This window comes from Polyodon spathula, chromosome 16, assembly GCF_017654505.1.
Source record: "Polyodon spathula isolate WHYD16114869_AA chromosome 16, ASM1765450v1, whole genome shotgun sequence".
Taxonomy (NCBI): domain Eukaryota; kingdom Metazoa; phylum Chordata; class Actinopteri; order Acipenseriformes; family Polyodontidae; genus Polyodon; species Polyodon spathula.
In genome coordinates, this window is record NC_054549.1 from 27,928,493 (window position 1) to 27,944,196 (window position 15,704).

The 15,704-nt window shown below is 38.0% G+C and overlaps 1 protein-coding gene across 4 annotated transcripts in view; it reads right to left on the reverse strand.

The window, feature by feature from the left end:
• Positions 1-15,704, reverse strand: part of LOC121329154 (plexin-A1-like) — a 199,184-nt gene that overhangs the window by 33,377 nt on the left and 150,103 nt on the right. For all 4 annotated transcript variants that reach the window (XM_041274549.1, XM_041274550.1, XM_041274552.1 and 1 more), the window contains 3 exons: positions 9,154-9,250; positions 7,151-7,341; positions 644-795 (listed from right to left, as the gene is read on the reverse strand). In XM_041274549.1, the coding sequence (XP_041130483.1) occupies positions 644-795; positions 7,151-7,341; positions 9,154-9,250 (440 nt within the window). The remainder of the gene's footprint in view (positions 1-643; positions 796-7,150; positions 7,342-9,153; positions 9,251-15,704) is intronic.

The following is a 15,704-nucleotide window of genomic DNA, read 5'->3' on the forward strand; positions in this document are numbered from 1 at the left end:
GTTACCATTTCATATGGAATGGAGTCATGAAAGCATAGGCAGTGGAAGAACTCCCAAACTTATTTCCGTTTATATTGCCTTTATATAGAGGACCCCTTATTTAACAGTTCCACTCATTTGTCTGGCACCAACAAAAAAGCAAACCCAGGGAAGCCAACTGCATAATAAAGATTAAATATGATACTCAAATCAGGCTAAATGTGGGAAAAATTATCCTTCAGTTATTCAGCCATTCCGTCAACCCCCATGAGATCTGGAAGTGTTGGACTTATTAATATTTTATGTTATTTTTTCTTCTTCCCATGCTTCGGGTTAAATCATTTTTGAACAAGATCAGAGTTGATTCAACCACTGAAATGTATTACAGCTTTTGAAATACATGTTATTAAAAAATATTAATTAAAAAAAACAACACTTGTTTTGAAAGCCGAAACCCTCCCCAATACCCTCCACCCAAAACAGAGTTTCTATAGCAGCTTTGAGACAGGGAACATACACTGAAATATAATGGACAGGACTTGTGACTGGCTGGAAAATGTGTCAAGCAGTTAAGCGACTCCTGCACTGATGTGATATATGCTGCTGCTTCTGTTAATAGGGCTTGTGTCAGAGTGACTGAAAGACAGAAAGAAACTTCACTTACTGTTCGGCACTGATGTACTCTGCTTCAATTGGGTTGCAGGGAACCTTCCCCACTCTAACACCCGATTGGATATCTCGGAACTTCAGGCCCAGATTCTCACCAATGATGGTGAGCTTGGTCCCGCCTTGCCTGGGTCCAGTTTCTGGAAACAGCTGTAACAAAGGAGAAGACAACACTAGATGTAGGGGGGGGTTGCAAGCTGTTTTAATAATATATTGAATCTGTCTGTCTCTAAAATGCTCTAAGCATACAAGCTTCCATACAAATTAAGTGTTTTCCCTGTGGGCTGTATCTGCTGAAAAAAAGATTTCAACCAAATCTCTCTTTTCAGGTATTATTGCTTTGGTGTGGTTGGACTGCAACATAACTGGATTGGGTATTCTTCGATTGCCCCAAGGTTAATACTGGGAGCTTTTTAGTAATTATATTGTTGTAATTGCAAATTCTTAGGGGTAGTGGGAAAAGAGACTTTTAAATAAATTTAAAAAAATAGCGATATTGCAAATGAATTTGCCTGTGAGGCTGCAAATGCTATTGATAACGACAAATAGTAGCCACAAAAAAAAAAAAAGCAATCCAGATTTATTTATTATTTTTTTTACATAAATATCATACATTAATTAAACTAATTTATCTTGAAATACACGGGTGTGACATTTTACTAAACCAGCAGCGTGCTCCCAATGAAAAGAGAGAGCCAACACTGCTGGCTTGTTCATTTACCTCTGGTGTCTTTTGATATGATCCAAATCCAATCACCTTTTCTTAATAAAGAGAAATGACTTCATGGAAAGAAAAGCCTTCCAAGCCATCCGCAAACCCTCCGTTCCTTAATTTAAACGTATTATCCCTTTCCTGGTATTGCCTCTTCATTCCACGACCGCGTAGCAGAGGGATAACATGATTTATTTACTGGGATTATTTCTAATAAAGCAGACAGGTGCGGCTTGACAAACCGAATATTGTGACTGATGTGCGGCATGAAGCGGGACTCGTAATAACAATAATGATGAAATTATAGGTAATTTCACAGTAGAGCCATTTGTTTCCCTTTGTGTCCACATATAATATCCAGCTGTAAGCTGTGGAAAGGCTTTGAAAGATCAGCTGATGTCACTGCATTACCCCCTTTTAAATATTGCTATCAGTCCGATTGCTACAGTGGGCTCCTATTAACAGCACCGGACTTTTGCTTAACAGTTGTTTGTTTATGCATCTAACAGAAAAATGCAGTTGACAGGAACAAAGTTTAATGACCAAATATACTTGTAAAAGCTGCTTTAAAAGATGGTGATACGCTCATGTTGAAATGTCATCAATATATTATATGTGGACACACTTGATGTGTGCAAGGATGATTGTTGAAACAGGACTCTTATAAGCAAACTGTTGCAACTAAAGTGACTTTCCTGGCTAAAGCACTTTACACTTTGAGTCAAAGTGGAGCAGGGTGTCATGATAAATCATGTAAACAAACTGGACTCGGAACAAGGTCTGCTTTCTATTAAAGACACCAGTGAAATTATATTTACCTTGTAAAATCATAAATGTTTGTGGGACACGTCAAATATTACAAAAAAAAAAAAAAAAAAAAAAAAAAGTTTTGCTGTTATATTTTCCAACATATTGACCTAAATGGAACTATGCATCTTTAAATCTAGTTTGTGTACTACATCCCACACATACAAGTAAATAACTTGGTTTTGACATACCAAATGTACAACCGTAAGAACATACATTTATGACAGCTATAAAGGATAAACACCTGTCCTTGGGGCTTCCATTAAATTATAATTAAGTACATGTCACCCATTTTTTATGCTTGGTGTACCAATACACTTCAATGACGTATTTAATTAAAACAATTAATGCACATGAGAAGGTGATAAGCACTAATTTGAAAATGAAAGGCCCCTGTATATGGCTTAAACCAGAAAGGGCTTTTCTTTGTTAACATGTCAGTTTAAAGCTGCATGTTCATTTTCACTGCAAACCCAATCCACTGGTATTCATTAACTACATTCACAGTTCAGTGTACTGTGCACTCTACTTTATCATCTTCAATACCTTTTTGCAAGTCTAGTCCCAGGTTCCTTTCCCTTTGAAACCAGAACCTAAGTCTAAGAGCACCTAAGAGGTTCTTCTATTGCAGTGGTTCCCAACTCCAGTCAGGTTCCAGTCCAGGACTTTCCTCCAATCGCCTCCTAAATTAGTTCATTGACCCTTAGCCAGTTAAATTACCTCATTCAGGGTCTGGCTGGAATAAACATCTGAACTGGAATTTCAATCTGGACTGGAATACATCTTGGCAGGCCAGAAGAACCATTGTACTACTACCTGCAGCAGGGCTGTTATAAATATAAATGGTATTTAATTGATCTGGAGTGGTATTTCTTTTACTGATCAGAAAACAGTTGATATTTTAATGTTAAAGTAACTACCAAATATGTATACAACTATATTGCACACCATGAATACCTGCTTATTTTATGTATTGAATCTAAAAGTATATTATCTTAGACAAGGGGATACTAGCAAATGTCTGGTTATCCATTGTCAAATATCTATTACCATAAAAACTCTCTCTGCATGCCACCAAGTCTCGGCACTTTCCATGAAGAAACCTGGAGGTGCGCTTTGACAGCCCTTCCCTCTCCTTTTTGCTTTGAACTCTGAATTGTGAAAAGCCTTACGTTTGTTTTTCTAATCCCTTCCAGTCTCTCCAAATGTCCCGGAGGTTGGACTGTCAACTTGATTTGTGCCCAACAATCACACAAACCCGAGCCGCTCAAATCTATTAACTGATTCCCACAGTCGGAGCAAGGAGGCAGCGTTGTGAGGGCGGATATCAAAAGAGACAAATCATGCAACTTACACATGCGATCGGAATCTCTAAATAGGGCTTTTCAGGGGAGTTAGCAATCACAGAATGTATTTGCCAATAAGAAGGAATTCAGAAATTGAAGCCCGCATTATGCAAAAATTCCCATCAAGTACTTTTCCCAGCTCTTACCACAATCTAGATTATGTGCAGACCTATACATTATTCCAGTGAGTGGCCTGTGTGTCAATTGTTCATAGTCAGGCTTTAGGTACTCCCTCATGCGTTTTTAGCAATAGGTTCATGTACAGTAGTAACATGGCTCTATCAGGTAATACCAGAGAACGTCAATAAATTCAGTACCACAGTTAAACAAAAGGAAAGTACATATTTTGGTTGCTGCACTATGTCCCATGTTCCAAGGAGGGTTGAGAGTTAAAATACTCTCAGCCTTCAGGGAAAGATTATAGCATTAATTTCTATCTCTGAACGAAACTATTGTGGCAGAATTTTAATTACATGATTTCTCAAAGACTGCATCCAGAAATGCCTTGCCAACTGGGTGACAATGAAAACATGACTGCATTTGGTCAATATTTAATAAGACGAGTTTATAATTGGCTGGTGGATTCCAAGTTCATAGAATCTGACACCAATGTTTATTTTAAAAGGGGGGGGGGGGGTCCTGTGCAGCTTTAATTTGGTGCCTGTTGGTAAGCTTCTATCTAAACAAGACTAGTGGGACTGGTGGATGGCAGTAATATCCATGGAATGATACACAGAAAGGAGCCAACGAAAACAACCTGGCTTTTAATTGGTTTCACCGAGGTGATTTCAAATATTACACACCATCCCTGTGGACTCAGATCTGTATAAACAACTGGAACTTTTAATGATTATAGAGTATTTGCAGTTTAGTTTGGATTAATACGTGACAGAGTGCAAGAAATTGACTGCTTTACTACATTGCAAAAAAATACTAAGCTTGTTTGGAAAAAATCCATTAAAATTAGTCAATGATGACTCATTTTCCAGCATCAGCATAACTGGAACTGTTCTGAGAAACGCTGTTTTAACAAAGTCATTAAATTATGTTTTGCGTTGACATGATAAATATACCTATATAACCTTTAACAATCCTTAAATATGAAATGTGTATTAGCTTCCTAAAGCAATGTTCTGCACATTAAAAGAACAGCTTCTAATGTCAATGTAACTGCCCCTCCCCCCTCAATGATTGAGGTGTTTCAATCATTGAGTGATTATTTTGCTCCTATTTATCATTAAATCTGCCTTTGAGCTTGTCTGGAGAATCCAAAGTGCCTGAGCAGAACAATTATCATTTTAATAACGCATCAGTATGACATTGTCCCTCTATCAGCCCCTCTACTCTGTCTATATAAATGCAGAATAGGGGCTGGCAGTGTTGAAAGGTCACATTATCACATGATCTGAATCGAAGGCCAGGTAAAAGCAGATTTACAGAAACATGGTAATAACTAGGGTGGGCAGCAATATCGATAAATTAATGTACACTCGCAGATACTTTTTACTGCTAAAAATACAAACACAGTATAATCAAGTTTATTTTCTATTATTATGCAACAAACCCTATACATACAATAAAGTATTATTTAACCATTTTAATTCCAAACTCTACTTACATGCTGCAAAAAGCACTGTTGGCATTTTTTTTTGTGCATTCGTTGGTGGTTCATTGCACTTTGTCCATGTGATTACTTATGCTGTTATTAATGTATTTTTAATGTGTGAACTTTTGGTATTATAAATGAGATGTACTTTTAAAACATCATAACAGATCTCAAAATAATGCAAAATTCAGCATGACGCAGTACTTCATACTTTGAGAGGTGTCCTGAGTCAGCATTTACACGCAGCAGCTGAGGATTCAATTACTTCCGGATTGACTAGAAAATCTGTGCGCAGTGCAGAAGTATTTCATGTTTTGAGGTGGCTGATGATGGAATAGTAAAACAATATAGCAAGACCTTGTTTTGGATATTGTGAAGCAAAGCACCAATAAGTTAAAGTAAGTTATTGCTTTTCATTTGTAAATATCTGTTGACGTGTATATATGTTTCATATTGCAATTGTGTTATCATATTTGTGTGTTTTGGAAGACTTTGATATTATCAATATCGAAATACGTGCACGATATCGATATACAATTGTCATATCATTGCCCACTCCTAGTAACAAATCAGTTTTGGACCAACAGAACCCAGAATCACTTAAATATTGCAAACACTCCAATAATAAAGATACTGCACTGCTAGAAAGCAATTCAAATAACGTATGAAGCTACACTATTTACTATATACTTCTATATACTATGTAAAAGCTTATTATGAAATAGGACATTTAAGACACTCCAATACGTTTCCAGTATTTCTCATTATCGCATATTGTACGAGTAAGACCACTGTCAAGTTTAATCTTTAACTAAGCCACAAAAAACTGAGGACTATGCCTGGAAAGGATAAAAGCCACCAATAAGTGACTTAGTTTGCATATAAATATTAATAAATAACAATACATGTAACAGAATACAAGTGATTAGGACAAAATGATAACAGAAGTGCATGCCAGAGATTTCATGAGAATTGATGCAGAAGCATCAGTTAAGAGTATGGCTAGAATTTATTTTTATCATTTTATACAAGTACCATGTTTCTCAACATGCACTGCGAGCTGTAAAAAAAGTGATTTTACAGTATAATAATTCATTCTATTATAGTCTGTTTGAACCTGCTGCAAGGTTGTGTGAAAGCACAACTGATTTCAGCTGAAGCGCTTTCCCCAATGGCTTTGTATTTCATGACAATTTAAACAGCACTGTTTTTAGATTAATAAAATCAATCGGAACCACTAGTGATAGAACAAACTGTTTTGCTTTGGCGTTCTGTTTCAAAAGAAGTTGTCGGCACTTAAAAGCACAGGCAAAGTGAAAAGAATAACGTGGGGTAAGTAACGCATTACATGCTTCTTGACAGACTCTCTACGCTCTGCAAATGGAATCCAAGGTAAACACTATATATGAAACTAAATGACTTGTTAATCCCCTGCTAATGCACTGCACTCAGTGTCAACTGAGACAGATATTTCAGTATTAATAAAAAACGGGACCTTATTAAATGAATCTCATAAATGCTTGAGGGCAAAAACGGAATAATATTCAATTTGGTGGATGGGGAGAGAAGATCATCAGGCTGGCTACATCCTATTCAAAGCCTTTTTTTATAATTGCAAGCAAGAGACATTTCAGCTTTGAAATTCAGTCTACCTACCTAAAAAGGCTACCTAACAATAGTGTTCACGGAAAGAAGTATTTTTCGATCCAGCTTTCAACTCCATAATATACAGCACACAGTTAATACTTGGTGAGGTAAAGTCTTGGGCTATATCTGCTTCCATTCTGTATTATTCTGGGGTGGTGGACTGCTTTCTTGCCTAGGGACCCATCCATTAAAACTGGGCTGATTGGAACTAACTTCAACCAACCCCCTTCATATAAAGGCAGCAGATGGCTTTCTAGTGCTACAGACCAGGGATGGTAGTGAACTGTCAACCTGAAGACAGAATGCTACATATCTCCACCTCCCAATCCACCAGCCACCCAACCCCAAGCTGTGCCAGTCTCTTCTGAGCTCCGCTCTCTCACATACCTTGGTGATTCTGGGATTGGTGCACCTGCTGTTCCCGGCATTGGCGTGCATCCAGCTGCTTTCTTGGGGGAGGCAGTTTTGCCGCAGGGAGCATTTCTTCTCCTGAACGCACCAGCCGCATTCAAAGCGTGGGTCGGCTTTGAGACACAGACCGCAGCTCTCCCGCAGGGCAGTGCATTTGTACAGGTGGGCTGGCATAAAGGAATGAATGACAAGGAAGTGAGATAATGGGCACAGTCATCCCTGAAGAGAACAGCTGGCAACAGTAGTAAGCAAGTCCTCCTGTATAAAGGATTTCATTAATGGAGTTCAAGAAATAGTGCCATTGTGTTAAGCAAGCAAAAATCAGGAGGATATTTATTGAATGCAAATCGTAAAATGAAGCAAACACTTACTAAAAGTAATAGCTAAGCCAGCTTTAAAGTTTTTGAATGAGCCCCAGGGGTACAGTATCTGAGAGGATAATATATCAATATCTGTATTTTTATTACATGGTTTAGAATGTTTTTCAGAAACATAAACCACTGAAAGCAAGAAAAGAGGACTAGTGGCTTTGGATTGAGAAGCATTGGTCATGTTTTTAAATATAAAGTGAATATGAAAATATTCCAAGTCTAATCCCTCCCTTTGCTAATTTATTCCTTACTAAATCTGCATATTAGGTCCGCAGGACTTCAGAGGAGACAAGCCTTCATCCTGCAAAGTCTATAACTAATCTGATTTGTCGAGGTCATACTTAAAAGTAACCCTTTGCTAATTAAACTGAACTGAGTTAGTGATTTAATTACATTAACATTTCCTATTACACGGGGGTTCGTCTTCTGTGAGCACAGACGGATAATTCACAGTTGAGTGTGGATCTCCTGGGCCCTCTTTAAACTGCACAAAGTTTTAGTTTTTCTGTTAAACCACTCGAATTGTACTATACATTATACATCTATTTTGTGTGCACAGCGGTTTCTAAAGATATTCTGACTATCTTTCTAAAAACAGTATTATCTACGCTATAAGTATGGAATGCCCTTCTGCTCTGAGTTGCCAATTACAGCAGGGTGACCAGACTAGAAAGTCTTTAGAATTGCGTTTGTGCATATCGCTGCTCCCAGTGGGCTTTCTTAGCCAGGACACCACTTTAAGAAAGTCTGGTTCCACCTGGTTAAATAACAAAAACAAAATATAGTTTTGATTATGTCCCAGTACAGGGTCTACCAAAGGGTCGATGTTGTCATGAACTGAACGCATTGTTCAAAACTACAGTAGCATTATATATCTGTGATTAACTATTCTGCTTTCCCTTTGAATATCTTGATCCAGCAAGAATACAGAATAAGGGCCATTATACTACAGTACATTAAATATTTCATTGCAAATGGTCAGTGCTTTTTTCTCCTGTGTATTTTCTGAATATACAGTACAAGGTTAATAAAAAATGCACCCTTTTTGGGAAAAAAAAAAAAGTGCAAAATCATACTGAAGTGTTACCAAGTAGAAATGAATGGTCATGTTGTGCCTTCAGTGATTAACAGCAAGGATACAGTCCATTTCCCAATCATCTTTCTAAGCCTTTCAGGGTCTGTGGAAATTGATTTCTACAAACATTCAAAGCTGTATCACACCAAGGCTAGATTAAAGTCCCTGGGAGGGGTAGGCATAAGCCACAGAATTCTATGTTAACTTCTGTTCTTGTCACTCAGAAGCCTTGGTGCTTCCAGCTCAAACACCTCCCTGATGTATAAGGTAATAGAAATCAATAAGCAATGCAAGCCAAAACAAAGACACCTAAGCTTTCAGAACACCTTGTCAGATGGAAATGAAGAGGCTTCAGCAAGTCAAAAGATTAAATCTTGTTTCCCGTAAACAAATATAACCATCCATAATGTTGTTGTCCCATTCTGAACAAAATATATCAGAAATGTATTAACCAACTTGGCATGCAGAACGAGAAGCTACTCATACATGAAACGTGTTCTTCCACCTCGATTTTAACGTAAAAATGAAATTACCTTGAATATTTTGGGGATTGTCAATGACAAAGTTTCCATTCCACACCACAGAGAGGTCAACAGGTAGGTCACTGATGTCATTTCCTTCATAGAAATACTGCAAGATTAAAAAATAAATGATCAATAATTAATCACTCATATTTAACAGTTTATGTATTTGGCCAACAAGTTGTACTTGGGAACAAATAAAAAACTAAGACACACAGTTTTAATGAAATGGTATGGAAAGAAGAAAAACACAAGCTTTAAGAATACCTTGGTAGTTGGTTACTGTTGACACATTTAATTTTGTAAAATACCCTTTAGCACAAAGACAAGGCAAGGACTAGTTCAATGATTTCAGTTTAGATGGTATCAACCTGGAACAAGTAATTTTCAACGACTGTACCTATTACACAGCTCTGATGTAATCTACTCAGTCTTAATTTCAAATTGTTGTGTTCTAGCACTCTATTTGAGGCTACCATCTACATTATCCTTGTCAAAATACTCTGCTTTGTAACAGCTACTACAGATAAAAGTATACTGTTCTCACTTAACAGTCTCCGACCATTTACTCAGGTAGGTAACCATATTTCTTCAAAGCACAACTATAAAGCTATTTACTAAAAGGCAGCCATACGTACAGTCATTACATAGCACTGCCTTTGAAAGGGTACACTTGAATAGACCCGACTGAAGCGCCACCATGTCTTACTCTGACTTGGAAATACATTGTCACATGGGGAAATACATTGTAGGCAAGTGACTTATTGGAGCTACCTGGACAAAATTAGGGTTACAATACTTAACCCTTATCGCAAGAATGCACTATAAAACTTCAAACAATCAAAGTGAGAAAAAAAAAAAAAAACACACTCCTGGTCAACACCTTGATCAGTGTGTTATTTTTTATTTGTATATATACTTTGCATTAACAGTTTGTCAATAAACAACACCATGCAACCCAGCAAGTGACTCGAACCAAACGGTTGAGGCTACAAGACAAGCCAAGCTGATGCACATCTAAGGGACTACCCATTTGCCGATTCAGTGAACCTAGCCTGCATGTCTCCTTCTCTTGATGCGATCAGTATTCTGAGCAGAGATATGGCAGTACACCCTGCTTGGGTCTATATCAATATGGTGCTGAGAGGAGACAGAATTTTCCCTGACAGGTAACAACCTCCTTCAGAGCAGAAATCCAAGAGGCTCTCAAAATAAAATGACAGGCGTGTCAAAGGTTAAATTAATGATTCGTGGCTTTCAGATTTTGTCAAGGAAAACAAAAATAATTGAAACAAACAAAAGATTTGATAACAAATACTATAGATACTCCTAAGATGGTTAGGAAAATATGTGTGCATGTAGCAGCTGTATATTACACAGTACACAGGCAGGTAACCATTCCATACCAGGCTTCACTCTATATTGCAGTCAGGAGAGGAGCTCAAACAGGTGTGGCTGTTGGAAGTTGCTACTATCATGGAACTAGGTTAGCTCATTAGCAACACCTGGCATGGGGCTGTTAAAAAACAAATGGTGATCATCTCCACTGGCTCAGAATGTAAAATCTTAGACTAGAAAAAATAAAGCATACATTTACGTGGGTCTACTGATGTGTTCTACAAAAATTGGCAACCCGTTTTGAGCTACATTAACAGCCTCAAGCCCCCAGAGCTCCCATGATCATTTTGTGCTTTGTGATATGTTAGTATAACTACAGTACCTTTTTTTTTCTTATAGCACTCTTTCATTTTATTTTTTCTGTCTTCTTTATATTTACTTCTCTAACTTCGTGCGTCTTGTTGATTTGATTGTCATGACATCTCACTATTTATGTATGTAATAAAAAAAATAAACTCAATAAACAGAATTATCAAAAAAAGAAAACACATGGTGCACTAATTAGCCAAAATACAGGTAGCAGGAAAACAAACTCTCTCTCTCCTCTCTCACAAATGCATCTCACATTCTAAGACATTATCCATTTCACCTCCTTAGCCACTTTGAAATTAAGCGAAGGGCTACATTTTCAAAAGATCTCCTACAACAACAAACTGCCCCCCCAATGGCTGTCAAATAACAATGGATTTTTAAACACCCTTCCATTACACTCAGGCTACCATCAACCAAATGAAATCCAACTACAATCTATGAAAGCCTATACCTTCCTGCTAGACCACTGCCGATTAACTGATTTCAACAGGCAAGATCTCCATCATTTCAAGTGCTGCTTGAGGGCATCTCATGTTTACTAGGCATTTGGAGACCTTAACTTAGACCTTTTGATGCAAAGATAACCTCAATACCTGCTTCTCCACACAGGCTCCCAGGGAGCAGTTGGAATTAATTGAAGCCCAAGGGGGAAACTTTATCTCATCAAGTGCTGCTCAACTGGGGTCAGTGCAACAGTGTCTCGCTGTGAACCTTTTATGTAGGGCTAGCACCTCTCTCACAAGCATACACAGCCTGCCAAAACAGATTAATTAAGGTCTGCTTCTACCCTGATGTGAGAAAAGGAACATCATAATATAGCCAGTGTTTGATAAGAAACAATGAATAGCACGTGAACATTTATTACAATTCAAACCCATACTCATCCCAAAGCATTGCAGACACTCAGCTGTATTACCGAAAAAATAAAAAAAATAAAATAAATTTTGCTAAACACATTATATAATCACTCTAAACACATCCATGTATTTTCATAACAGTACTGTTCAGCACTAGTTAGTCATATTGGTATTCATGAGTATTCTCAGGTGAAAGTGGAGAATGGCAGTAAAGCATGAATTTTAAGAGCCAAGCCAAAAAAAAAAAGGCAATCTTAGTTTTTTTTTCCCCCACAGTTTCTTTTTAATAATCTATCCCTTTAATATTTGCCTGCAAGCCAGCTTCATAGCATCACAAGATGGGTAGATGGCTGGCAGATCTGAATTACCAAGTGGAGGCCATTAATTTACACATGAAATAACTGGCAGAATTTAGGCATGAAGAGCGATGCAGGAGTGTAAGTGAAATTGGCATTTTCAATTTGTACACTGACATGTCTCATTTGGGCCCCTCGCGTATCCAGCACAAACCCACAGCCTGCAGCTGTCCTAACATTTATGAGCATCTTGGCCTTGCTCCCCAGAATTAGTTGCTTCTTTGCAAAATGGTAACCCATTCCAGAGGGGAAATGCAAAAGCAGTGAGGTCTGGGTGTAGGCAAGGTGAAATATGTAGATTTCACAATTCTATTCCAAGGGACAGTATAGCTCATCAGCTCTACAGCGATCAGTTTAATAATCACCATTTTTTAAAATTCATTTATGTTTTTTTAATTTTTATTTAGTAGTCTCCAATGGATTTTTACCCCATTTTTTTTCCTAATTTTGGAATCGCCAATTGCATGTATTGATCCTGGTAACCCCTGCACTGACTTCGCAAAACTGTGGCAGACAAACTTGTCCTCCAAAACGTGCCCTGCTAAGCCGTCTTTTTAGCCCTGCAGGTCCACAGTGAAGCCAACACGACCTATAGTGTCTGAGGACAAGACAGATCTGAATGGCTCCACAGCAGACCCGCAGGCACCCTGCGGCCACAGGAGTCGCTTGTGTGCGATGAACCGAGGATTACCCTGCAGACCTGAGCCCTCCCTACCCGGGTGGTGCTCGGTCAATTGTGCACCGCCCCTTGGAAACTCCAGATCACGGTTGGCAAGTGACATAGCTTGGATATGAACCAGCAATCTCCAGGCTATAGGGTGCATCCTGCACTCCACACGTAACTCCTTTACTGGATACGCAACTCAGGAGCCCCCTAATAACCACTTGAGAAAAAAAAAAAAAACATTTTGTTTACTATAACTAAGATTGAATGACCCTTTTAACCAGCCACTGCTGAAAGAAAAAACAACAGAAGGTCTATCTGGCATAAAGCATGACAGGACATGAACTGGTAAAAGATGAAGCTCACATGAAAATTAAATCCCAGTATTTTCTAATTTAGTTTTTTTTTAAACTGTGTATTTGAAGAACAAAAAAGTTTAGCTGTGGTCTAAAGACTGCATCCAATCCTTGGAACTTAATCCAATGACTAGGCAACACTATGCAAGCATCAAAAACACACTTCATTAAAATGACAGAAACATGACACATTACCCCTGTTAATATGCTCAGAGCCCAACAAGGCTTATTCCACACAGCTAAAAATATTGCTTGAAACACAATACAAATGTTACCAAGGAGCACTAGACCAAGGCAGCCCATTGCTTACAAGAATTAATAATTTAAAAAGACAACATCTTGTACCAGGAACCCATAACAATATTATACTGATACAGAGTGAGAAGGTGCATTTAAAAACAAACAAAGGAAAGTTACCATGAAAAGAACACTATTTTTTGTCAGCTCATTCTAACAAGTTACTCGGGGTCAGTGCAGAGGCTAGTAAATAATACCTGTGAGAATGCCAGCTGAACAGAAACATTAGTTTTGAACGCCCTCATTCTTATAAATAACATCTGTTATCAAGCAATAACCCACACTACAAATCAGCAAATCAAACCATAAATGAGATCTAAGAAACTGACGTCTACTCTGCATTCACACCCTAACAGCAGCAGTATTATTTTCAACTTGAAACCCTTATCCATGTTGCATACTGGCAGCTTACAGAAAATTACACATGTGTGTTTTGTTTCTTATAAACGTGTTCAGGACATTACTTAAAGATAATCTCTTTTATTTATAATAAAACTACTTACCTTTATTCCTATCAATTTATTTTAGTTTACCAATATTGTCTTTAGATATACAAAATATGACTCCAACTGCTGCTTTTATAATTAACTGTGAATAAAGCTTGGGCTGCATAAACAAAAGTTATGGGTTGAGCAGTCTTTCTGATGTTTACCAACCTATGATCAATAAAGCTTACTGTGGCATACAGAGGAAAATCCTTTAGTCATTTTATTAATCTTGCAAATTCTTTGTGTGATCCATGCATCACTTGCATCATTCAAGCTAAACTCATGTATTTTATTGTGGAAGGCATGCAGGGAAGCGTTCCTTATCTTTGTGCTAACCTCACACAATTCTTGTTTTAAAATTGCTCGTCTTCCCTGATCCTGTCACCATAATTGTTTTGATAGGTATAGATTTGATTATTCTGGCTGTTGGATATCCATTTGCGGGTGGGAATGGTTTTCATAAAACAGCAGCCTTGAAGACATCACAGTACTTCAAGCCATCATTGGGCTCTCTCAGAGGGATGTGTTCCACAGACCGTGGTGACCCTGAATGAACAACCTCATTCTCTGTGGCTCTGCCCATTGAGCCTCTGTGATGTGTGATCATGCATTAGACAAGCAGAGGTTAAGGGGGGTGGGGTGCTAATGGACCAGAGACCTCAGGCAGAGGAGCTGGGATCTGAGAATGCACTTGTGAACTGGCCCAGCTGACAACTTCCTTTTGATGAAATGCTTGTTTTCTGGTTGTTTTTTTATTATTATTCTATACAGTGTTTACTGGTGAAACATGAATTAATCCCATAGCAAAGGAAAAACTATGTTAAAGTATAACAGACTTTTTACAGAGGAATCTTTCTCTCCTGTTTTTTTTTTTTTTTTTTAAAGATGTTCAGTGTCGGTGTCTGGGGGGGGGGGGGGGGGTGTCACATCACATCTTTTTATGGCTGGTCATTTATTCTATTGCCATTTTTGTACATGTCTGACTGACATATATTAACATCACTGCATCAGTGTTTTAATAGTTGAGTGACGACTGGAACCTTTCCATAATCAATGTGCTGAAGTCAAGTGTGAAACGATAAATTGGATTAATGACCCTGTTCTACCTCGAACTGTAAAACAACTTATTGGAATTGTATCTTTTGTGTGTAGGTACCTATATACTCTTTCAGCAAGACAAAGGCTCACTTCTGCAGACCACTCAAGTTTCTCCCACAGATAAAACACACTGCTGATCTTCGGAAAATATTTCCTTTTCAAAAGCTTTGTATAATTGATTATGAAATTACACCTTGCTGTGCTATGCTTAAAACTTGCTTTCTTTTTTTATAACATATACTTCCAAATTCAGCAGAATCTTTCATGTTCGTTTAATAGAAACATTAAGAACATAAGAACATAAGAAAGTTTACAAACGAGAGGAGGCCATTCGGCCCATCTTGCTCGTTTGGTTGTTAGTAGCTTATTGATCCCAAAATCTCATCAAGCAGCTTCTTGAAGGATCCCAGGGTGTCAGCTTCAACAACATTACTGGGGAGTTGATTCCAGACCCTCACAATTCTCTGTGTAAAAAAGTGTCTCCTATTTTCTGTTCTGAATGCCCCTTTTTCTAAACTCCATTTGTGACCCCTGGTCCTTGTTTCTTTTTTCAGGCTGAAAAAGTCCCTTGGGTCGACACTGTCAATACCTTTTAGAATTTTGAATGCTTGAATTAGGTCGCCACGTAGTCTTCTTTGTTCAAGACTGAACAGATTCAATTCTTTTAGCCTGTCTGCATATGACATGCCTTTTAAGCCCGGAATAATTCTGGTCGCTCTTCTTTGCACTCTTTCTAG